The sequence below is a fragment of the Epinephelus lanceolatus genome, chromosome 4 (genome assembly GCF_041903045.1).
Source record: "Epinephelus lanceolatus isolate andai-2023 chromosome 4, ASM4190304v1, whole genome shotgun sequence".
Lineage (NCBI taxonomy): Eukaryota > Metazoa > Chordata > Actinopteri > Perciformes > Serranidae > Epinephelus > Epinephelus lanceolatus.
In genome coordinates this window covers 29003223-29027496 of record NC_135737.1, presented here as the reverse complement: position 1 = coordinate 29027496, position 24274 = coordinate 29003223, and the positions used below count along the sequence as shown (strand labels likewise).

General features: G+C 42.3%; 1 protein-coding gene across 2 annotated transcripts; it reads left to right on the top strand.

The window, feature by feature from the left end:
- Window positions 1–749: 749 nt before the first annotated feature.
- On the top strand, window positions 750–23671 carry mnta (MAX network transcriptional repressor a). 2 transcript variants are annotated; one of them, XM_033632370.2, is made up of 6 exons: window positions 752–1044; window positions 8095–8680; window positions 9005–9046; window positions 10312–10423; window positions 19248–19440; window positions 19981–23671. In XM_033632370.2, the coding sequence occupies exons 1-6, from the start codon at window positions 972–974 to the stop codon at window positions 20802–20804; spliced, it is 1830 nt and encodes a 609-aa protein (XP_033488261.1). In that variant the 5' UTR covers window positions 752–971; the 3' UTR covers window positions 20805–23671. The 2 variants fall into 2 exon arrangements, with proteins under 2 accessions (XP_033488262.1, XP_033488261.1); XM_033632371.2 differs by lacking the exon at window positions 9005–9046 and having other exon boundaries at window positions 750–1044.
- The last annotated feature ends 603 nt before the right edge of the window (window positions 23672–24274 follow it).

The window sequence follows — 24274 nt, the reverse complement described above, 5'->3', positions numbered from 1 at the left end:
TTTTTTAAACTTACATCAGGCATTGGGCGACGAGAACTACATTTCAATACGAGTTATATGTGTCACTGTTGCACTGACACACATTTAGTTATAACACACATACAACGTTATAACACACATTTAACGTTATGAATGTGACTGGAACATTTTGGAATTCGGAGTGTTTGCTAATGCAGCAGCTAACCGGAAGTGAACAGGGGACAAAGTTGTTTCCCTGGCAACAGAATAGCAAGAAACGTTATACTGTTAAAAGTGTTGCGTATAAAAGAGCCGTTGGAACCACTGTAGAGAGCCAGTATGCCGGAAACAGGCCACAAGTACGCTAAACATTAGTTATCAGGATTTTAAACAAGTAATACACAAATGGAGATTGAGTTGAACCTTTAAATAATCTAAAATAGACCTGTTGGGCGATACAGGTAAGGGAAAGTTGCCCCCTTGTTGAGCTAAAGTGGTTGCTAAATGTCGTGTTTTATTAAATGTTGACTTTTGACTGTCAGAGCCACCGTAGACAAAGCTACATGTTAAACAAGTTGTTTTGGCGACATTTTGTTACATATTTTCTAATAAGCAGTCAGGTGACTGTGGCGCCAGTTTGACAGCCCTGTTGGACGTGACTCAGCTCATGAATGCAGCTTTATTACACCGTCGTTAATCCACTCCGGGGACATTTTCCGTGTTTTGTCGTGTCCTCTGTAAGTATGTAATGGAGGGAGTGTGTCTGTCTGTGGGCGGTTACAAACGGTGCGTGATTCACAAACCTTATTTGTTCCTACTACTTTGAGCGCCATCTTGTTTGTAACTCGTCTACGTAAGTGGTAGAGTTTCTACCGAGGGGGTATCCAGTTACCCTTTTTCCAGCTTTAGACTGGGAACCTCTCCCCTGTAGTACTCGGGCGCATATCGCATTTGCTTTATCGCCTTTTTCTTGTTAAAAGAAAATAAACTTTAGTCTTTCTAAGTGGACAGACATGAGCATCGAAACGCTTTTGGAAGCGGCCAAGTTTTTGGAATTGCAAGCCCTGCAACAACAGAAAGCACGTGGTAAGTTGGTATTTTATTAGAAATACAGTTTAGGTTTTTCCAACTATGAGACATGGTTTGTAAAGTACTTAACGATTCAGTGTAATGTGTCTCTGTAGGATTTTTACTCTGAGAAAAAGACAAACCTGTTTATTTTCTGATTTATCACCTCAATACACAAGCTAAATACAGTATGCACATCACCTATGTCTTCCTTTTAAATTAAAATATGACTAACTACTGAGAGGAGCACGTTTCGGTTACTGACAATTTAGTTTTACTTTCGTATTCATGTTAATATAACGCTACAAACGCATGCACAATTTAGTCACCTCTTGCATTGGGTCGTGTAACGTTAACAGTGTGTGTCTCTCTCAACCTAAATTGTAGCTGTCTAAAATAGCTAATAAACATACAAGGGCTGCTGCAGTATCAGGGGTGACTGCATTGAAACCTGCTGCATAGACAGGGTTGTTACAATGACAGGCTGCACATCAGCATTACTGTAAAGTTATCAGATTATTTCCCTCTATGCTCCCGCTTGTCAGTGTATTTATTCCTGCACGCACAGCTCCGAGACATTTAAAGTCAAATAACCAAAACATGCAGGAATAAGGGCGGTGGCGCAGGGAATGCCAAGCTCGTTTTACATAATGACTTGACATCGTCTGCCAGGGATCAAGTGACTCTGGCTTTCAGGCTTCCCCTACATGTATCTGCACCCCACAATCAATAATATAAACAGTTGTAGTTGTTTAATCCCGTGTACATGCATGTTTCAGTTTGTTTGTGTGTTTTGAGAAAAAAAACTCCCTGGTTTCAGTCTTTCGTGGAGAGCTTTGGGTGTCTGTCGATGACGTGTACCCACCAACCACGCCTTCATACGGTCACATCGGGGGGCTGACCCCGCCCCTTTTACCACGTGCATGCTGGGCTACCCCTCCCAAAGATTGTTTATGAAGAAGATGAGTCACTACTATATGCAGTCTGGTTAAAACCCTGCCCACCTCCTCCCAAAAAAAAAATATACTACACGTCTGCAAACAAAATTTGGAGTGTGTTTATCCAGAAATACAAGTAGTGCAGTGTGTCCCGGTTCCACACTACATACCAACAATGGTATACATTAATGGTATACTGGTTTTACAGCTAATGTACAGTAACATGCAGTTACTGTCTAACAGGAAACTATGCAGAACACATATGGTTGCATGACAATAATCATGTCATAGCTGATTAAATATCACAAAGAGAAACACCCTTTTTTTTTATTGTTATTTTGTCTCCTACAGTTTTCACCAACAGTTGCAGTGTGACATAAATTCAGATATGGCCTTGAAATGATATCACAATATTATAGTTTTACAATATTGACATTCTTGGCTATATGACAAAAGGTCATAAAGATATGTAAAATATTTTATTATTAATTTGAAGAACAACCAGTTGCAATAAATAAGTGTTAGTGTTAGTGTTACGTGTCAGGATAAATGTAACAGGTTGGCGTCAAATATTTAGTAAAAATTAAACAAATTTTGACCCTGTTCTTTAGTTTATAAGCAACAACTGTAAATCAGAGTGAGATCAGATTCTGTATACACTTTAAATGGAGCTTATTAATAAAATCACTGAAAAAAAATCTTACGTTCACTGCACAGCAGTTTCAAAATATAAATAAGAAAAATTACCTTTGAAAGCAAGACCCTAAATGGGTCTAAAAATGTCCACGGTTATTCATAAAACATTCAGGACGGCATCCTCAGGTGCCCAGGACCAACTGACGTCTCAGTCTACTCCTTAATGTTGCCCCTACTGAAATGTCTATAACTATTACCTTCATAAATTCTCATAGTATAAGACAGAACTAGTGTTAGAAAAATTAGCCCCTTACAATTTTCTTTTTCCTCATTTTTAAAGTTGTCTCAGTTTGTGAACACATTGATTAAAAGAAAGCTGAGGTGAGTTAACCAGACACAACTGTGACAGTGGAACATATTCTTCAACCTGTATTAACAGCACATATTAAGCGTTTTCCAAAACCATTAAACCCCTTCCACCCTCAGACTGTAACCTGCAAACACTGCCAGTTGTATATGTCATAAGTTGCTCAGATTTGACCCTGACAGCAGATTTGATTTTAACTGTATGTACTTTTGTTACAGGCTTGAAAATAGATCGACACAGAATTTAATGAAATTGCTGTCCCTATATACTAACGACAAGATAACACGGCAGCTCAGACATGTTGCACCAAACAAGCTCACTTTACACTTAAAACTGATGATATAGACATTTTACATGAATGTTATCAGCAAGCAACTTTTCAGATTCTGAAAAGGGCTGCAGTTCTCCACCTTCAGCATTATGGAGACATTTGTGATACTCAGAAAGCTTCGGAGTGAGAGCTCCTGCTGCTTCCCTCTCCCAGCTCCTCTCACATGCTGCATTGGGAGAGCAGATTCCTCCCTCCTCCTCCTCCTCCCGCCTCCTTCCTCCCTGCTACTGTAGAGCAGGTCACTGTGTGGAGAAAAGTAGGCCAGTGTTTCTCTATGTGCTGCAGTTATATAATGTCTATAGAAAATCCTCTTGTTTTTCTGAGTGCTTCATAAATGATCCCTCGGAAAAGGGCACTCCTCAGCCTAGTGTGTGTCGGCACCACAATACTAAATGATCAGTCTCTCATAACGGGGCATTCAACATCTTATGAAAGCTGGCTTGTGCATTAACAAGAACATCTTGTTCTTTTCTACTTATTTCTACTTCAAAGAGAGGATTTCTCAGTAAACATTCACGTACATCGACAGCAAACAAAGACACACTGTACGGTTAAATAAGATAACATCAAATTGTTCTCATGAGCTATTTACACTTGGAAATTTCCTCTTTTTCATGACAGTAGGACATGTTTAGAAAGTTGCATCAGTGTCCCAAATATTTTCATATGAACAAAAAACAATATATAAATATGCAGCTATGTATTGGCGTAACATATTATTATTTAATTTAAAGCTTTTTTGGTAATAGCTGAGCTAGGCCTTAGTGGAAAGCTTTGTTTGTGAAAGTATAATGTTCCTGAACTTTGAACTCTTAACTGCTCATCAAATACAATTTTGGAAGATTGTAAATTGTGGGGAACTCACTATACGCAGGAGAAAATATTAAGCAGTATTCATCATATAGAAAAGTTTTTTTTTGTTTTTTTTTGACAGGTTAAGTCTCACTTAGTCTCGCTCACCAGACCTTTCTCAAGAAAAGAAAGGTCTGGCTGGGCCGACTCTCACTTTGAGATTGGAGGAAAAAACGCGCCAGCTGCTTGTACTTCTTTCAACCAATCACAGTCGTTCTTGGCGGTGCCACAGCAACGGTGCGCTTGCAAAAATATTGCCGGGGGGAAACAGGTTTTGGTGTAACACGCCCACAAAAATATTGCTTACGGGACGTGAACCATGGCAGAAAAATGGGTACATCCCCGCAAGATCAAACACCGCAAAAGTTAGTAAAGGACGTGTTGAAAACGGTTGAAAACTGCTACACAACCGGAGGTGGCAGGGCGGGACTTCAGCGGGTGGCTCGTTCCACCCAATGAGAGGCTGATCTCTGCAGCGAACTTCCGCCCACTCAGACTAAGCCTCACTAGTTCTGTCACAATACTGGAATTTCCAGCTTCAGTATCTTGAAAAATATTGTTTTTGATGCAGTTTTCAATACCACGGGGGAAACTGATATTGGGGAAGTTGTAACAAGGCTATGACATGACAGTTTCTTTTTCTTTCCTGGTCAGCAGCAGAGAACAGCAGAATAACTGTAGTAAACATTAACAACAAGAGCTGGTATCAGTTTGTTGATAACTGAAAATGAATATTGAAACCCTTGGAAATATCTGAATCAATATATATCTGAAAATCAATATTTTTGACCACACTAACCCGAATGACTAACACTAAGTACTAAAGCAATCGGTGTAATTTTCAAGATGGAAATGTTACAGAACATCCTAATATTCAACCTGCTTTAAATTTTACTGTGGAATACAGAGTCTGGTGTCTGACATAGTGATAGTGATAGTGCTCAACATTTAGTTGCCAGATTATTAGGTACACCTTGCTGCAAGTAATGCAGTTTAAGGATACATTCACACTGGCGCTATTTGGTCCATAGTTCGGTTCGTTTGGAGTGGTGTGAATGCTCATTCGAACTCTGGTGCGGACCAAACGAGTGAACCCTGGTCCACTTGAAAACTGGGGGTCTCGGTTCACTTGTAAGTGAGCCCTGGTGTGGTTCGCTTACAGTGGGAAATGCAAACAGACTATCCAGTGAACCAAAGAGAGGAAGTGACGTAGAGCGCAGTGCATTTTGGGTAGAAAAAAACAAAACCAACAGCACAAACTGGGAGAAGAAGAGGTAAAAAAAGAAAAAGTTGGAAAATGTCTTGTGGGCAGAGGTGGAGTAGTGAGGAGGTGCAGGCGCTTATTGATATATGGTCATAGGACTATATATCACAGTTGCTTGTGGCTACCCAAAAGAAAAATGAGGTTTTTAAAGGGGATGGATTTCTGTTTTCGGTCCCAGGCAATCGATACGCTGGGTTTTTGGGCAACACCGCCCCAAACGAGCAGCTGTTGTAACTGCGTGACATTGTCCAGGCGGTTTGGTCTTCTTTAAAAAGTGCAATGTGAAAGTCAACCTAACCAAATGAAGGTGTGAAATTTTTCGGCATTCACCGCCCAATCAAAGTCCCCTGGGCTATCCTGGTGTGGTGGTTCATGCTAACAGATGTTTCTGGGTTTTTTTTTGTTTTTTTTTTTGTCCAACTCAATTATATCAAGGAAGGTAGGCTATCTATACCTGATAAACTTCCAACTGAGTCTTTGATCTAGTCACAAGTAGGGCTGTATATTGGCAAAAATTGCGATACAGGGGTTACAATATAATATATTGTGATGCTTTGCAGTACTGTAAGCAAGAATATATATTGTGATTTTTTTGAATATTAGGAAAACATATAATATAAAGACCATCACCCATATGAATTGCCGTTTTAATGCATTCAGAGCAGTGGGCTTTGCTATGATCACAGTCCCTGTAACACATTAACGATATGTTGTTACATTGGAGGAGAAGAGTCAAACGGCTGAGGATAGATGTCAACACTGCTATTTAACAGTCGGGGGTCTAACACAACATACTGAACCACTGCCATGAATCTTTGCAAGTAAATTATTAATTAAAGAGAATCAGTACAGTCTCACAAAATATAATGTTGCGCTATTCAAGTCTACTATATATTTTCTTACACTCCTACAAGTCTGCATAGATGAGAATTGTTCCACTGGCACTCCGAAAACTGATGATACTGTGTCCATAGGGGGTGGTAAGTGTATCTATAAGCTATAATCCTTTACATTGATATTATGGGGTTTTTAGTGGCCAGTAAAAAACGTCCCTTAGATGTAATTAAGTCTGCCGCCGAAACTTTAGTTCTGCAGCGAAGGGACCAGTGTGTGCAGAGCTGCAGTGACCCCGGTCCACTTCATAATTACGTTAATGACTTGTATTTGACATCTCTAACAGTGAACATCACAGCTGCCATAGCAACTCGGCAGCCTCTTTCTCCAGCATGCATACATCACGTTGAGGGTGTCTCGAATGTGACTGAAAAGCACTATCAGGCTGATGAAACCCTTTGATTCCAACTCCTCTTTTATTACAGAAATACTGCGATATCACACATATTGACAAGCCTCTCACGTTCTCTGAAGCGTGTCCAGACAAGTCCAATTATTTGTCACATTTATGGGTTCGCTCTCTGCTGTTGGATTTTTCTTTTGAGTGTAACAAGTTTCTTTTTCACAATGTTTGATGTGATTTCTTCAAAGGTGTCTGAAGTCGGCAAAATAGATTGTTTTTTTTTTACATTGGCGTGGGGTTGCTAACTCAGAAGTAATCTCCAGGAACAGCTTATTAAAGATGCCTTTATTACACTCCTCACAACACGCAGCATGTGTTGCCCTTGACATGATAAGGGCTCCCTCAGTGTAGGGCTTTGTTAGTAGAGATGTAGAGCAGACTTATACCCACGTTCCCAACACAGTTTGGTCACTGGACTGTGACTGGGTTTACATTACAGCAAGATGTACCTCCATTAGAGCAACAACCTTCTTTCAGAGTTCGCTTGAAGCTTGGCAGGATTTTGTGAATGTAAAAGACACATATATTAAATCCTGTTACAAAGAAGCACAGAAAAGTTTTTATTTGACTTGGAACACTCTTTGCTGGTGATGTAAGATGTTTGTCCGTATCTTCATGTAATCATGTATTTGGCATCACTGCTGCACTGATAAACAGAAGCCTGACATCATGTTTCATGACTTTTACGTAATGAAGTTCAAAGTTTTACTTGCAGAAATACCTGTAACTTTAAATCTGGAACAGGTCAGTCAGGATGAGTGTGGCAAGTCAACAAGGACCTCTCAGTGGTTTATCAAATATTTAGTCAGTTATTGGTTCATCTTCCATTTACGCCAGTTGCGAGTGATAATAGGCCTGTTTTATATTCTCCCACAAACTTTGCTGAATATCTAAATCAAAGTCCTGGTTATTTTATAGATTGTTTCTCTATAATTTAACAAACCAAAGGATAGTCATTATTGTTATTTGCTGTAGTCGTAGATGTATAACAACTACTAGATACTGGATACCACGATGGCGTCAATTTATTCCAATGGAGTTGCTCTCCTGGCGAAAGTTTTTACAATAGTTTTACAAATTTGAAACTTCCATGGATCAAAAATTCATCATTATTGACCTTGTTTGCAGATCGAGGTATCCTGTCCACAGTTTTACAGGTGCCTCTTGTATAATGGTGGTGTTTATGGAAAGGTCTCTCGGGCCACAGGGGATTTTTTTCTGCAATACCACAAATGGCCACTAGGTAAAATTTGAAGCTGGGCTGAGTTGCTTTGTTGGGGGGCTGGGTGTGGTACTGTGATTTATAGCACCTGAAGTGTAGGAGGAGTGTATAGGAGGAGACTGTGGTATTTGTTCTCTGAAACTGCCTTGCTTCTTTCACAGAGGATGAACTAAAGGAGAAGCAGCGTCTGAAGCAGTTGGCAGAGCAGAGGCAATCTGATGTGAACTATAACTCCGCAACCCACATCAACCATGTTCCTAAAGCAGAGGAGCTGCGACCTGAGTGCCGCCCAGCACCCATACCACCCTCTCTGCCTCCCCCCTCCATGCCCATCGCGGTCATCCCCATCCCTATGGTCACACCCAACCCTACAGGCTCACCCACCCTGCCCGTTGCCACGCTCTCCCCTCCAGCTGCTCCACCACCTGCCGCCACTTTGCCGCGCTCCCCACAACCCAAACCCGACCAACCAACATCTATCCTGACCCCCAACCACAAGCAGCTGATACAGAACCACAATCATCACCCACAGCTCATCACCCAAACTAACAACACTAAACTACCGCAGCAGACACACCAGCAGCTGGTTCATCGGTATCCTGGTTCCATCGTGTCGCCCCCACAGCAACATGCCTTACTCCCTCAGTCAGGCCCTGTGCTCCAGCAGGCTCCTCTACAGAACAGCCCTGTCAGCCGGGGGAGTCCTCCTGATGATGGCCGCCAGCTAGACAAGAAGAGGCCTGGAGGGTGCGTCTAATAATTTGTTTACATTATAATTTAGATACAAACTGAGTATTGTTTCTCATTGACCTTTTAATATTTGCCAACCAATGTATCAGTCTATATAATGTGAAACATATAGAAGTACTTTTGACCTGTAGCCTCCTAAAACCTTAAAAGTTAAAGAGCAAAATTTAGCCTTTGTGAAGCTGTTGCATTGTTAATTTTTCATCTCCAAGACCTCACTAAGCTATCTGCTAGCAACACAAACTTTGGTTGATTTTGATTATTCTTGTCACATTGCCCTTTAAACACCAAATTCTTACTGTGCTCTCATCTGTGCTCTTACAGGGCAGGCACAAGAGAAGTGCATAACAAGCTTGAGAAAAACAGGTGGGTTCAACCTGTCTACCATAGGGCCTCCTTAGAGAATGAGAGCGACCAGAGGTTATTTTTTAATGTTACATTTGAATGTTAGTGTACTGACTACACAGTGGGTGCTTCTCAAAGTCAAGTGTGGTTCCCTAGTAGGACGGGTCCTTCCAAATCGGCAAGAATCCCTTCGAGCATTTGCAGAACACGTAATGGAACAGTGAAGCGAGTGTACAGGTGTGGGTCATTTAAAAGGTCCCACCTTCAATTCCAAGCTACACTGTCAAAAACAGTGGAAGAAGTGGATGCTGCATTGCCAGCTGTGCTCCAGACTAGGGATGGGACGATACACGATTTTATTGCAGTCACTCTAAAAAACACTCACAGGAAGTTGATTGTGGGGAATTTCCATTCATTCTTAATAGCAATTAATACTGACAGAAACACATTTTTCTTTACTTTGATGGAAGACATTTACGATGGCAACCAATAAAGGGTTTTTTTGGGGAGTTTTTCCTTATCCGCTGTGAGGGTCCAAAGGACAGAGGGATGTTGTATGCTGTAAAGCCCTGTGAGGCAAATTGTGATTTGTGATATTGGGCTTTATAAATAAAATTGATTGATTGATTGATTGATTGAAGATACAAGCCTGCTGCCATTTCGCTCGTCGCCATTTTTAAAAAACAAGCACGGCCAAGAACTGGCAATGCATCAGTGCTCTTGCCTTACGAAAGTCAGAACAAATTTTTAAATTGGGTCTTCAGATCTGAGTGAACATTCAGTAACTGGAATGCCCATTTCTCGCCTGAGATTTTCTCCGAAACAGATTTTCGTTAACTGCTGAGGTGTAATGACTTAAAGTTTACTAGCACATTTTCCTTGTCTCCTAATCAGGGGACAGGACCAATGAAAAGCGCGCATAGGATTAAGGATACACTCCGAATTCATGAGAATTCCCTGAACAAAGGACTCGCTTCTTGGTTGGTTAAGTTGTTCTAGACTCTGGAATAGTCCTTCTGTGAGATTCGATAATGTAGGGTCTTCGAAATGCAGCCGTTTAATATCCCTCTTTGACTTTGAGAAGCACCTACTATGTTTCCTCTGAAACTGACTGATGCCTTTGTTTATTTGTAGCTGTTTAATTTAATGCTAAGCCTGATCTTTGTTTTGGTCACGAACACAAATTGAAAATGTTGTTGTGGTATTCATCTGGTGCTAAAATTAAGCCAAGTGTGGCTTTACCATTCCTGCCGTCTCAAATCCCCTCTCTGTTTTGTGTCTGTCAGACGAGCACACTTGAAGGAGTGCTTTGAGACGCTGAAAAAGAACATCCCCAACATTGATGAGAAGAAGACCTCCAATCTGAGTGTGCTGAGAAGTGCGCTGAGATACATCCAGGTAAGACAAGTCTAGTTTGTTTGTTGTGCGTTCAGCAAAGGCCCATAGCTAAACAACTACTACTGTATCGATGCCAGACCTTCATTGTATCCATGGTAAAAACGTGCTGGGCCTGAATTGCCTGCACACAGCTCTCACCTCTGATGTCACAAGCAAACATGGAGGTGGCGGAGCCAAAATGGCGGGTATTTGCAGTGCTAGCCATGCTAACAATAGCCCCTTTTACACTGCCAGATTTTCCGTGAATGTTGGGCCGATTTTTTGGCCAGCTGCGAGCGTTTATACACACGGAGGCGGAAAGGCGAGTTGACCTGAGGCGCCCAATTTTCCGCCTCGTAGGGTAGTCATATTGCCGGAACCCTTTAAGTTTAAACAGACCGAGGGGCTGTTGAAGACTTGTGGGAGGAGCTCTTGATGACGCCGCACGTGCGAGCCACTGGCGGTGGATAAACAGGAAACGGCTGATGGCAGGAATTAGCGAGCAGCAAATAGCAAGAGGGAAATGCAAACCTGACAGTAAGGATGAGCAACTGGGGAGACAAGGAATTGCGTGCCCTCCTTCCACTCGCAAACAAAGAGGCCATTAATCGTCAGATGACGGGGACGGTGAGGAATGGGCCAACTTACGAGAGAATCGCTGTCTGACTAGCACCGCCTGACCAGCCGCAGCTTCCCTCCCATGTCACTGTTTACGTCACACACTGAGCTACACGTTTTGTTACTTGCTCACGCCCCCCATTGCCCCGAAAAAGGCATATTCTGTATAAACAAAAGTAGGTTTGCGGCAAATTTCCGCCCTCCCCAATTTTATTTTTATACTGCCAATGCTGAAAAAACACTGATTGGGCTTTCCTGCAAATTTGCACAAGTCATATCTAAAAAGGGCTAATGGTAACAGAACTCATAATGTTAACCTGAGGCTAACCAGACGGTGGGCTTTACACTTCCACAACAAAATTGTCCCATCACTGTGGGTCTGGATGGTGTTATCAGTGGTAACCAGTTGCATTACTGTAATCACATTACATTTGTCTGTAATGCTGTAAAATACGGTACTGTTTATAAATTTAGTAATCACATTACAGTTACTGAGTAGTCGCACAAGGTGAGCTTGTTTCCTAATGGTTATGTTTTTACTTGCATAAGTAAAATAAGTTATCTGCATAATGGGAGGAGAGAAAAAATGATTTAAAGTGCTGACAACAGCAAAGCCGTCCAGTGCACCCTTGGAGAGGCGCTTCGGGGCAGTCTTATGGTGACTCTGAGGAGTAACAGGTTGAGGTTGTCCTCCTCATGATGTATAACTGCTGCTTAAATGATAAACATGTCAGACAAGATGGATGTGTCTGCTAAAAAGCCATGGTTTAGTGAGGCAGCAACTAGAATGAGTTAGAATGAAGGTGTCTGGCCTGTTAAATGCAGGCCAGACACAATATTTAAGTGCAAATGTTATATGCACTTAAATATGTTTTTTCCGTTTAAGTCTTTCATCACCTAATAGTGTTAGAAATAGGAATAGTTTTATTTTGAGGCATTTATAGATAATGCTGTGTTGTCATGATTCTCTGATTCTTGTTTTGTGCTGATATGTGGGCATGTGTAAGGTTTAGAGTTATATTTTAGCTAGCTACGTTACCGTGCATCTCAGGCAATGCTGTGGAGTAACACAAAAGTAATGTAGTGGGTAGTGCAATGAAATACTTTCTACAGAGAGTAAATAACGACCGTAATGATGGTGGTAACCCTGTATGAGTGCAGTACAGAGCGACGGTGATTAGCTAGCTCTTGGGACATTAAGGAAGGGACCAACATGCACGTGCAGCCGGCCCAGCTCCCAAAACAAAGAACAGAGAAGCTCTGAGGGAGCATGACTTCATTCTCTGCTCAGGGCGCCATCACTCTGCCTCGTTTTTCAAAGCTAATAGTGGTCTGCTGCTGTAATAATGTTCAAACTCTCATATATAGTGCCTTTAAATAAAATATTCTAGCAGCTGACTGAGCACTTATTATCAGCCTCTAAGCTCCAGCTTGTATACTGCATTCACTACATGTTTGTGAATCTTGCTACGACTTGTTTGTACACGTTTATTAGCACCCACTGTTTTAAAAGCATGCTGCAGTATGAGCCAGAGTCTGGGGTACAAGAGGAGGGACATTTGTTTAAGAAGGGAGGCAAACAAAGCATGATGGTTTATATAATGTTGTCCTGCTTTTCTCAGACATTCCTTGTTGATGGAGAAACACTTGCAGTGATTTTTTTTCAGGGATGAAATTGATTTGAAAGGAGACAGAGTACAAGATTAGTGATGTTGGGTCGTCTCTGTCTGTACCTAATAAACATACCAATAGTGTGGCTAAATAGGTTTGAGGCCTTTTGAAAACCTTCTTCCTGCCACAGCATTGTTTCCTACTTATCACTCAGAGTTTCAGTCGTGCCCTTCTGTCTTCCTCTGTTTGGACCCAGTTTTACTGAGTAATCTCTCACGCTTCATTTGTTTTTCGGCGTCTCTGTGTTTAATATTAAGTATAAGTGCCATGTCCAAAATGACTCACCATGTGTTTGCAGCAGGCCCTCACTATGAGAGTATTCTGGCTATAAACAGGTGGTGCAAAGGTCCACCACTGGTCTAGTTTAACTCTTTCAGACTGACTGTGCTGTTGAGTGTGTTATGGTGTTTACTGTGGGTCAGTTTTTCCCCTCCTCCTATAGATAGACACAGTAGGGTGGCAGCTTTAAATCTGAAACACAAGCTCATCCATGGGCCCAGGTTTGCATGAGCTGTTGTAATTTAAGCTTGGCTGTCATGTTGTGTGTATTGGTGCTCTAATTATTATGCTTATATGATCCAGGTGCACGGTGCTTATTAGATTTTTACATGGAGTAGTAGAACAGTTTTTATTGCATTAAAACTTGTCTTGAGATGTCTGCAATTTGGTGTGCACATTGAAAGCCCTTCTCAGTTACATGCTCTTTTACAGTATCTCGTGAAAAGATCTAATTCATATTTCTGATTATTATATAACTGCGCTGCGGGTTTACTCATGTAAATTTTGCAGAGGACAGTGTGCTGCTGATGTGATACTCTGAGAGGCAGCAATCTGGTTATTCCTCCCTGTGCGTGGATACGGAGGGAAACTAGGACAGCGTGGGTGCAGAGCTCGTCACCCAGTCTCCCTCCCTCTGCCCCCTCTCTGTGTGATTAAGCAACATGGTGCTAAGAGTGTTGTGTTCGACTGGCAGACTGACCTGGCTTTCTTTCCCTCCTAACAACAGCTGAGCTGGACACGGAATGTGTTTAAAGCAAATAGACTGAAGAGGGAAAAATGCCACAGCTGATCCCATTTTCTGCAGAAATGTCAACTGTAACAGCCTCATCATGTCGAGCGAGGCGAGGCATACACGTTAAAGTTACATCCCAATAAAACAGTTTTCTTAGCAGTGACAGGTCCTTTTTAACAAACCTGGTGATTTAAGAGTTTATCTCTTAGAGGTCGGAACAGTTTAGCTGCTTTAGTCTTCTCGTGTATACGTCTTTGTCCCGGGATGGCTTTTTCACTGGCATGGCTGGTGGTGTTTTGTTTTGGAGGGGTAGAGTAAAACAGGGAACTTAAGGTGACGAAAGGCCAAAACAGAACACGTGTACACACTGTCATCTTGACATGGGTGGTGCAGATGTGTGTCCTGCCTGCATACACCCCCCTCCCCGCCCCTGTCCTTGCCCTCCTCTGGGTTGACAGCAGAAAAGCAGCCTGCACACAAAACACTGAGCTCAGGAGAGGTTTCAATAAGAGGCTTTAGGCTCGGTATCACATTTCATCTGATTTACATTGCTTTTATCTCAAGTGATAACTAAGGAAATAAGTGCAGGCACAGTAGTTTTATTAGTTCTCCACAGAAACCCACTGGCTTGACCAACAGCTACATAGTTCAAGTTTCACTTCTGGGTTTCAGCTCAGGTCCAAATGACTCAGCAACTTACTGACCAGAAACCTCACATGCAAATAGCTTGCTTTTCGGTAATTGTGTTTTTATAATAAAGCTGCTGGGGGTTTTTACTTTACATGTGTTACATCTTGTTCCCAAAGGCTTTCCCCTGAGCCTGTAGTGGTGCTGCGAAAGCCGAGGCTGTAAAATAAGCCCTGATGCATTAGAGCTCCTCCTCTCTACTCCCCCTCCCTTCCTCCCTCCATCCTGCCTCCCTGAGCTTTTAAGGCCACATGAGCAGCAAGCACATGGCTAGCCTGAGCCGCGTGACGTCACCCCCCCGTGCTGGGCCCCCGCCCAGCACTGCAACAGGCAGGACTCGCCGTACCACCAGGCTTAGCTGCCAGCAGCAGGGAGGGAACATGGAGCGGTAAACACAGGGCTCGGTTTACTCCGCTCGCGCTTCATTTCCTCCTCAGAGCTGACTGAACTTGTTCCTCCACTGCTTGTCCCCAAATGCCAGTTTGAAACATTTTGTGCCATCTGGTGGTGCATGGAGGTGGAGGAAGTCATGTGCTTTAATATTTAGCATTGTAGGTAAATTACATTTATTTGTGCACGTAATGGCACATTTCCTACGAAGCCTTACCTTGAAACAAAGCACTGATTGCTTTGACATTTATTATTCATGCAGCCTTGTACATTAAAAATAATCAGTCTTCCTCGGCAATTGAGGTCACTGTTCTTTAATATTTCAAGGTTTTTTAAGGTCTCTGCTTCGTCTTTGTGAAAGTCTCAGGGAGTCACTTGGTTTTGCTTTTACGGTTTGAGTCAAGACTGCAGTGAAATTCAACATTTCATTTCTGTGGCACAGAAGTGTGCATATCTATCTCTTTCTGGGGAAAGAATTGAAATATCTGCCCAGTTTAATACGATAAGAATGTGCAACAACACAGATATATACTGCAGATTTGTGGTCTCACAACACTTATGGACTGCACTGGAGCATGGTCTAGACTATTGACTGGTCCTTAGCCAATTAGGTCAGTTATGACCAGCACAGGCTTGTACACAAGGAGTGGTGTGCAAAAGTAGGATTTTTTTAACAGTCAGGCCTTTTCTTGTTAAAGCAAGGCACCACGTGAAGTTCTCTGTTACGCCTCGAAGGCACAGAGAGACAAAGGTTTATGGTTACCACACTGTCACAAGACCTCCGTGCAGAGGCCTGATCAGTCATCCAGGCCAAGCAGCGTGTCTGCAACGTGGCCTCCTGTGCTCCTGGCCCTTTAAGAAAACCCAGCCTTGTGCCGTCTGCTGCAAAAGTGAGTCAGTGAGTACAGCTTGTATTGCTCTCTTTCAATCCCCCGCTATCTGCTGCCCTCCCTCTCCTGTTCTCTGTGGGACCATGTGCTCAGCACTCGCATTGCTTGTGACAGCGCTTGAGCAGTGTTTACCTTACACACACACACACACACACACACACACACACACACACACACATAATGCAGCCTATCCCTGTACTGATCTAGATTTTCACACGCAAACAAGGTTGAGGTGGGGCCTTGTCTTCTCTGGTCGGAGGAAGTTGGGAGGCTCAGGGGTGCGGCCATGTGCAAAGAGACAAAAGGTACTTGGCACCTTGTGTCCTACCAACCTGGTGACATGATTAACAGGGTGATAAAGTCTTGCAGGATCCATCTGCGACAGACTAGGTTTTCAGGTTTACACAGTTAATCTCAGACTGCCTATGTCTAAAGAGGCGAGCACAGTGTTTGCTCAGTCCTTCATCAGCACTGTAACAGGGAGAGTTCAGTGGGTCTTGGTGTTTGTGGAGCGTTTCTCTCTCCATGAGTCATAGTTTGTGGCATGCACAGTTGTGGCGCCGCTCACATAAAGCTGCCTGCTAATAGTTGAGTGTAAGCGGGAGGCAGCCAGCCCTTTTTGGTCCACGTGTCACATATTTTGTATGCCCTTAATACCATTTCAATCTGCCCTGCTGACAGTCTCTTTAATAAAGATGCTGTGTGTGAGAATCTGTTCTCCGTGCACCGTTTTACACCCAGGGGAATAAGACGTCTTTATACATTTAAACAAAGTCAGGGGAAAACTAAATGGCACCTTTCGCATATGAAGGTGTGCATGGTCTTTTAGGTTACCGAGGAAACCTTATGAGGGTTTTCATCTGTTTCCATGACAACCAAAAGATGGGGGCATTTCAGTACACCGTGTGATGAGACAGAGGATACTGTTAATGCTTTGAGACTGAAGTACCGATATTATCAGCTCTTTTCAACAGAGAGTGGCTGTTGAGATACACATCTGTGTGTCCAGATGTTGATGATGGTAAGGATTAACACACATTACTCATCAGTGGAGTATTTGATATATCCTGCACTCTGTGCTTCAATTAAAATACAGCAACTTTATTGTCTGAATACCAGTGTGTGTGAGTGAGGAATGATACAATACTTTGGTTGTTTCTTATGGTTCTCCACAAGCACTCGACCCTTTTTCACAAGGAATGAGATACAAAGCAGGCGGCAGTGTGTGTCATGTTTGTCATTTGTGCATTTGACACCGTGGCTATCTGAAGGGGCTAAGACAGTCTTTCTCTCTCTGACCTCTTTGACATACTCCTTGTAGTCATCATCATCCACCTGAATATTATTAGCTGACTCTTTGTAAGTAGGCTGTCTCAGTTATGAAATGATATTGTGCTCCCTGTTACTCTCTCATGATGTGGATGTTTGTCTTTTCACTGCGTCTTGGTCAAACTCTCTTTGATGGATGCGAAAAATGCAGAAAATCTACCCTGTTCTTAAAATTGGATGAAAGTTTCGGAGTCGGTGTGTAAATGTGACCGACACAACAGGAGGTATTCATTTTATACATGCGACAATTTCAGATGAAAAACACAGACTTGGTGGTGTGTAAGGCCTTAAAGTTTTCAACTGTAAAACATCCTGCTCAGTATGTAACAGTGCCGGCCTATAATTTAAAGTGCAATTCTTTACTTTTAATCCAAAATAAACAGCTTGTTTTTATAGATTAAATTGTTTTTTAATTATGTTCTTGTCAATATGTGAACAGGACTTCTTCTGAGTTTGTATTTGTGTGTGTTTATGTGACCGAAAACACCCCACGATGGGATGTAGTCCAAGCACAGACCGCTTGGGCCGTGCATTTCTAATCCTGGATAAGGACTGGAGACAGGTGCTGAATTACACAAGGCCCGCCTTTTGTCCCCCTTTGCTATTTATGTATATTGTGCTGTAGATGCACACGCAAAGACCACGCTCGGTCTACACACAGCCACAATTGGCCCAACACAACGCACACAGATGCCCTTTTCTCAATCCGGCCCTCACACACAAGATCACCTGCACATGTGCTGTACCCTCACACTCACACATACACGGTGGCATGAGCACTAACAGGAAGTCCACCCTTTGGGGAAATGGCTTTATGATCCTGAGTCATCAGGTTGCTGGTTACAGATTTCACACAGTGTCATTTCCCTGAGCCTCTCCCACCGGGGCCAGGGTCTGTGTCTGATACTTTGACCAGGCCGAGCTCAACGTGACTTATATCAAGTGTTCAATTTGAAAACACTAATCCCCCGACAGAATAAATCTGTCCTGTCTGTATTAGCAGCAGATATTTATTTAGGAATAACTGAGGAATTAGTTTATATGTTGCTGAATATTTATTTGTACATGTGCGTTATTCTTACTCAGCGTGAAACTTGTTATAGTTTTTAAATTCTTCCTGCTGTTGCTGTGTATGGGGGAAGTCCAGCTCAGTTTGTTTGGTTTTGCCTTGTGTCAGCTGACGGGTTAAGGGAAATTGGGTCACCGAGAGCCACTGCCTGGAAGCACCTCCTACTTTCCATACTCGTCTCCTCCCTCCTTCCCTCCTCCACCTCCTCCTTCCCTTGTGCTTCTGTGGCTCTGTTATTTTGCTCCCTGCACACAGGCTCAGGTCACAGCAGGTTTATTTTTAAATAATTATTTCTCAGACTAATTCCTCATTAATCAGTAGTAAAGACAACAGGGGCATAAATGTTTTCTGTCAAGGTTTATTGGTGTGCTGTGTTTTATTTTTCAATCAGCGGACACCTTTTCCTAAAGGTGTTGGACATTTTCTAGGAATCGGCTGGTTTTTATCGGAGGCCTGATTTACATGATTATACATGAATTCATGGCACAGTCTTTGTGCTTCTTTAGTGGCTGAAGTGGCTTAACCTTGAACTGTCTATGTTGTGTTTATGTTTTGTTTTGCATTACTGATCTGATTCAGAGTCCTGTGCAGTTCTGATTTTCAAGACCTGCTCCCGAACTTAAACCATGACTTGTGATAAAGTAGCATAAACTGGAAATACTTAAGTAAAGTACAAGTGCCTCTAAACTGTGCTTATGTGCAGTGCTTGAGCAAATGTACTTAATGACTTTCCACCACATTTTCAGCAAAGGAAGAGCATTGTGAAACTAATTCAGTATCCTCGCAACAAACTGTATCTTTGTTGTAGTAAGTGGAAGCAAGTAATTCATTTCATTATAGTAAAAAGTGCCTCTAATTGGGCGTCAGACTCCACTAACAACTCCCATTACATAAGGGTATATAAGTCAGTATATCATAGGCAGATACAAAACTATCAACTAAGGCCTCAGACATGAATATGGGGTTAAATCCACGCCTCTCTGACACAGTGTCAACAAAAGCAAAGCTTCACAAATAAAGGATTTATATTGTTACTGCTGTATCGGATTATTGCCAGCCTAATCAACTGATAATATGTACATTTACTGGTGGCAGCTCAGGCCATCATGGAGTCACTCAGTTCATGATTTTAGAACCTATTGACGAGTTTCACTATCTTCTTCTTCTTTCTCCTTCTAGACGTTGAAGCGGAAAGAGAAGGAGTACGAGCATGACATGGAGCGACTGGCCAGAGAGAAGATCGCCACGCAGCAGCGATTAGCGGAGCTGAAGAACGATCTGAGCCAGTGGATGGATGTGATTGAGATCGACCGCGTCCTCCGACAGACAGTGCAGCCAGAGGAGGACCAGGCCTCCACCTCCACTGCCTCAGGTAGGCTGACAGTCAGGGTCAGATTACTGGAGACCCACTGGGATGCCTCTGTGTAAATAATAAAGATAAACTACGTGGATTTTCCGATATGGTTGTATATAATATTTCCCATAATAATAATAAAAAAAAACAGTCCCTCTCGATCATCACTTATGACCCACTAGGAGTATAGTGGTGTATTTTTCTGCAGAGACTCTGCCTTTGCCAGTATTTTCTTGCTTTTATTTTTGATTTTATATACTTGAGTTGAGTTGAGGTTATGGGTGTGTACCCCAGTGTTCAGTTGAGGTCTGGACTTTATGAAAAGGTAGCAGACCATAAACAGAGCGCATTTACAAGATACAGAGCTGAAAAAACAAAAATATAGTGAGGCAATAAGCCAGGTTTTACTTTTGCTTTCGCTTTCGTTTGCGATACTGTTTACAAACAATAACCCACAGTCCTTCATAGTATACCTTTTAGATTTAGGAAATAGTAAAATTAAATACTACAGAAAATCCTGAAATGATACTACTGAGTTAATTTTTTCATCTGTTGCAGAAGGTGAAGACATTATGGACGACGACCTGGAAGATGAGACTGAGCAGAGAGCACAGCCTGCCTTACCCTCCGTGCCTCAAACCATGAAACCTGAGCTGCACAAGACTGCAACACCCACTCAGACCCCGAACCTGACCCTAACACCCACCACACCCACCACTACCTCTTTTATTACCCAACACATCTCCATCCAGCACAAAGTCCCTCTGCACCAGCCTCAGCTCCAGCCCCTGGCAGCAACTCCTCCGCAGCCAGTGTCCAAGCCCGCGGCCCCACCTACACTCACGACCTCCAGCACTCCCACCACCCCCAGTCAGCCTTTGATCCCCACCCAGACACAGATGGTGACCGCGTCCAGCCTACACCCCACAGTCATCGCTCACGCTTCAGTGTCCCATCCCTCAGTCATCCAAGCAGTCAATCACGTCATCCAAGGCGGGGGACCCAAACATATTGCCCACCTAGCTCCCTCCACCACTACCACCAGCACTGTCCAGTTAGCCCCCGGCCACCAACCCATCGGCCACATCACCGTGCACCCTGTGGCTCACCTGAGCCAGCATCTACCTGCCCTTTACCCCCAACCGGTGGCCGTCACACAGTCGGCTGTGGTCGGCCATATCACCCACACCCTGAACCACACCCACCCTCACATGAACGGCACCGCAACGAGCCAACCAGCTGCCACCATCGTTGGCAAGCAGACAGCAGTGAGCACACAAATGGTGACCCACCACCCGCAGCTGGTGGGTCAGACGGTGCTCAACCCTGTGGCAATGGTGACCATGCCCTCCTTCCCCATCAGCACTCTGAAGTTGGCCTGAACGCTGCCGACAGGACCACCGAACCGGGAGACAGAGACGCCCCTCGATAGGGGAGAACCACAGGCCTCAGATCAGGCCACTGACAAGTCCACAGTGAGGGTGAGCAGGTGGACACCTGGCTGATCCACAGAGAGTCACTATCATTCAGAAGCATTACAGCTGATATCAAGACGGGAACATTCCTACAAAAAGAACTCTTATTACCAGTCCAGCAGTGTCCTGAAATTTTGATCCTGAATTTAGGATATGGTCAATAGTCATCATGTTGTGTATGTGTGACAGTATACGCTGGGCAGCCCCTTACTTGTCATCCATTGTTACAGATAGAGGAGCAGTAGTCATTTTCATAGGAGCTTTATACAAACAGCTTCATCTTGGGAAATGCCAGCACAGTGTCCGTGTCAGCCCCCTGTTACAGTGTTGATGTCATTACTAGGTGGTGGTCAGACTCTCCGTTATCACTGTGACTGCTGTGAATTAACCAGTAGTTGATCATGTACTTGAGAGGCTACATTGGGTTTTGACTGCTGTGACAGTGTAGGATCAGAGTGCTCAACCCGCCATAACCAGCACATTGGGAATGTGATGTAGAGGAGCTCCTCCTCTCCAGCAGAGGCACATGCTGCAGGGCTGGAGCAAAATCATGGGCTGAACTAAAGCTCCAGATCAGGAGCTGCAGTCCTCAGTGATGGTGCATACAGCAATTGCTCCCCCTGCTGGCAGATTGTGTTCAATGTAGTACTACTCCGTGTTACAGTAGTATGATGCTGAGGATATTATTCAAACAATGGCCACTTAAAGGTCCAGTGTGTAGGATTTAGGGGGATGCATTGGCAGAAATGGAGAATAATATAATAAGTATGCTATGTTTGCTTAAGTGCGTAATCACCTAAAAATAATAATAGTTGTGTTTCCTTTACCTTAGAATAGGCCATTTATAACTACATTGGGAGCAGGTCCTTATCCATAGAGATGGACATGTTGCACTGCCATGTTTCTACAGTAACCCAGAACAGACAAACCAAACACTGGCTCTAGATAGAGCCATTCACTTAGTTTAGTAGTTAGCAGCCCCTTCACGACAAGAGCAGCGGAAAAACACAGATTTTTTAATGTGAAACTGCTTTATTCAAAAGGTGTCCATTTGTTTTGGTGAGGAATAGACCTTTATGGATAATTCAGCTCCCAGTTAAAACCTCCTGAATGTCTAGGTTTTAAGTTATCAGAGAAAATAGGTGAGCAGCGGTCCATCTCCGACATGCCAATCAATGTATGAGAAACACTGATTTGTGACGTATCATGTGGTCTGGTGTGAGAAAGAGACCTCTGTGGATAATTCAGCTCCTGCTAAAAACCTCCTGAACAATGAATATTGAAGGAATTCTAACCGGGAGAAGTATAAGATGGTAGCTATCTGCAATCCTCACAGCTAGATGCCACTACATCCCTCTAACACACTGTTCCCTTACGGTAAAAGAATATGCAGTTGTCAGGGTTTGACTTTCAGTGTTGGACTCAAATTGTTACTTATCTCTAGTATTTGTCTTTCAGACATACTAGCAACCGTTCACTGAGCACAAGTCTTAGTTTTAGGATACAGTCACATATATTTTAAAATATCCTCACCAAATGGAATCAGTTTTACATGGCCCCTAAATCTACCACAAACAATGGTGTGTTTAAACACTTAACGTTTAGTTACAAACTCAATGCTACAAGAAGAGGGAGCTGAGCGTTCAGAGGTTTTGAATGTGAATACATAAAGGTCCATAAAGTGTAGTAAAGTGTGTCTATGCTGTCTTGCAGAGCAAATGGTAGTAGGATGTGTGTTTGCATGCTGTGAATGCATGACATGACTGTGTTAATTAGTGATAATCTTGAAAGCGAGGAGTGTTGTCTTTTATGCTTTGCAGACCTCAAACAGTTAAAGGAGGAATGTCACATTTGTTGGTTCAGAGTTGAAGCCTTGTCATCCATGACTTTGGGTTGGGATCGGTGTAAAGTGATTTCAACAGCTGGCATAAACCCAATCATTTTTTTAAGACTATCCTGACTATCATTTTCCAAAGCTAGCACTGTGAAAATTTCTATTAGTCTCAATGAGCAGCAGTTTAGCGTAGCATTTGCTAAAACAGCAACATGCTGTGCTCTCCTTATTTAATCTGAATGTACTGATTTGTGAAAGGACATTGAGTAGTGTACTCATCTGAATTTAAGCCCTTTTCTTTCTTTCAAGAAAAATGCGATTTACTTTATGAAAGTATCACGTGTATGTAAAGTGTAACATGTACAACTGATTTTGTATTTTAAGATTTACCGTTGCTTGTTTCATCTGGAGAATAACCTCTGTTCAGTGTAAATTTGGTGATCTAGTTGATTTTTTTTTTCCTGGGACCATGTACAGTGCTGTATATCAGGACGTGATGACTGCACAGACCTCTTCTCACGTTGATATCCCATTTGGCCTCTCTGTAAAGTATTCACCCAGCAACTGTTTTCAATTTTGTTCTGATGCAATATGATTAAAGCAGGGAATCTTAGTTTGTTTTTAACTAATTAATTGCAAAGATAAAAGTAATGCTATTTTCACCCTCATATTTTATGCAAATGGTCCCAAACAAATGCATTTTGAGATCATATTGTAGCAAAACAAAATGTGTAAAAATGAACAGGGATTCAGATACTTGAAGAAGCAACAATATACTTGTGTGTTTTCCCTATGGAGAAAGTTTAAGTTGTATATAGCCTGTAAATGTTGGGCTGCATTTAGATCTAACTGTATAATGTAAAAAGCTGGGGAAATATGTAAAATGAAAAGTTTATAAAAAAAAAAAAAGATAGTTAATAAATTGTATTATGTTTACAAATGTCTGATGCTGCTTTTTTGTTCATAAGCAAGTATGTTTTTTTATGTTGTATATCAGCAATACAAAGACTATTTTATGGCTGCAACTGATGAGTATGATAAATTAATCAGGCAATTATTTGCTTGCTCAATCATTTGGGAAACTGGGATAAACATTTTTTTCAATTTACTAGCCCTTAATCAGGATCAAACTCAAAACCTCAGGCTCTATAAGCAGCTGTCTAAAGTCCTGAGCTGCTGGTTCTCATAGTTCAGCTTTTATTTTTGTATGTGATTAAATAAATAATGAAAAGTCATAGTATGTGTTCATGAGTGTCAAAGTTACAATATATAATAATATATAATGTCATAGTATAGCATTCTATGAAGAATTGCCATTAAATGACATAATATTCCATTAAAAAATGCCATAAAATAAAATATAGTGGCTATTCCATTAAAAATGCAATAAAGTTGTCATAATATTATGAACCTCAAAAATGTCAGACTATATTATGTCACAAAAATATAACTTTTTATGTACTTTGCTGATTTCTGTTTCTGTTTCATTTTCTGTGCAAAAATGCTGTAGTTTATGATGTCATGAAAATATCACAGTATAGCA

Bases quoted from the DNA above. Each gene is read 5' to 3' on its own strand.
- mnta (XM_033632370.2), top strand. From the start codon at position 972: ATGAGCATCGAAACGCTTTTGGAAGCGGCCAAGTTTTTGGAATTGCAA. The intron at 8,681-9,004 runs GTGCGTCTAATA...GTGCTCTTACAG, and splicing joins GACAAGAAGAGGCCTGGAGG to GGCAGGCACAAGAGAAGTGC. The intron at 10,424-19,247 runs GTAAGACAAGTC...TTCTCCTTCTAG, and splicing joins GTGCGCTGAGATACATCCAG to ACGTTGAAGCGGAAAGAGAA.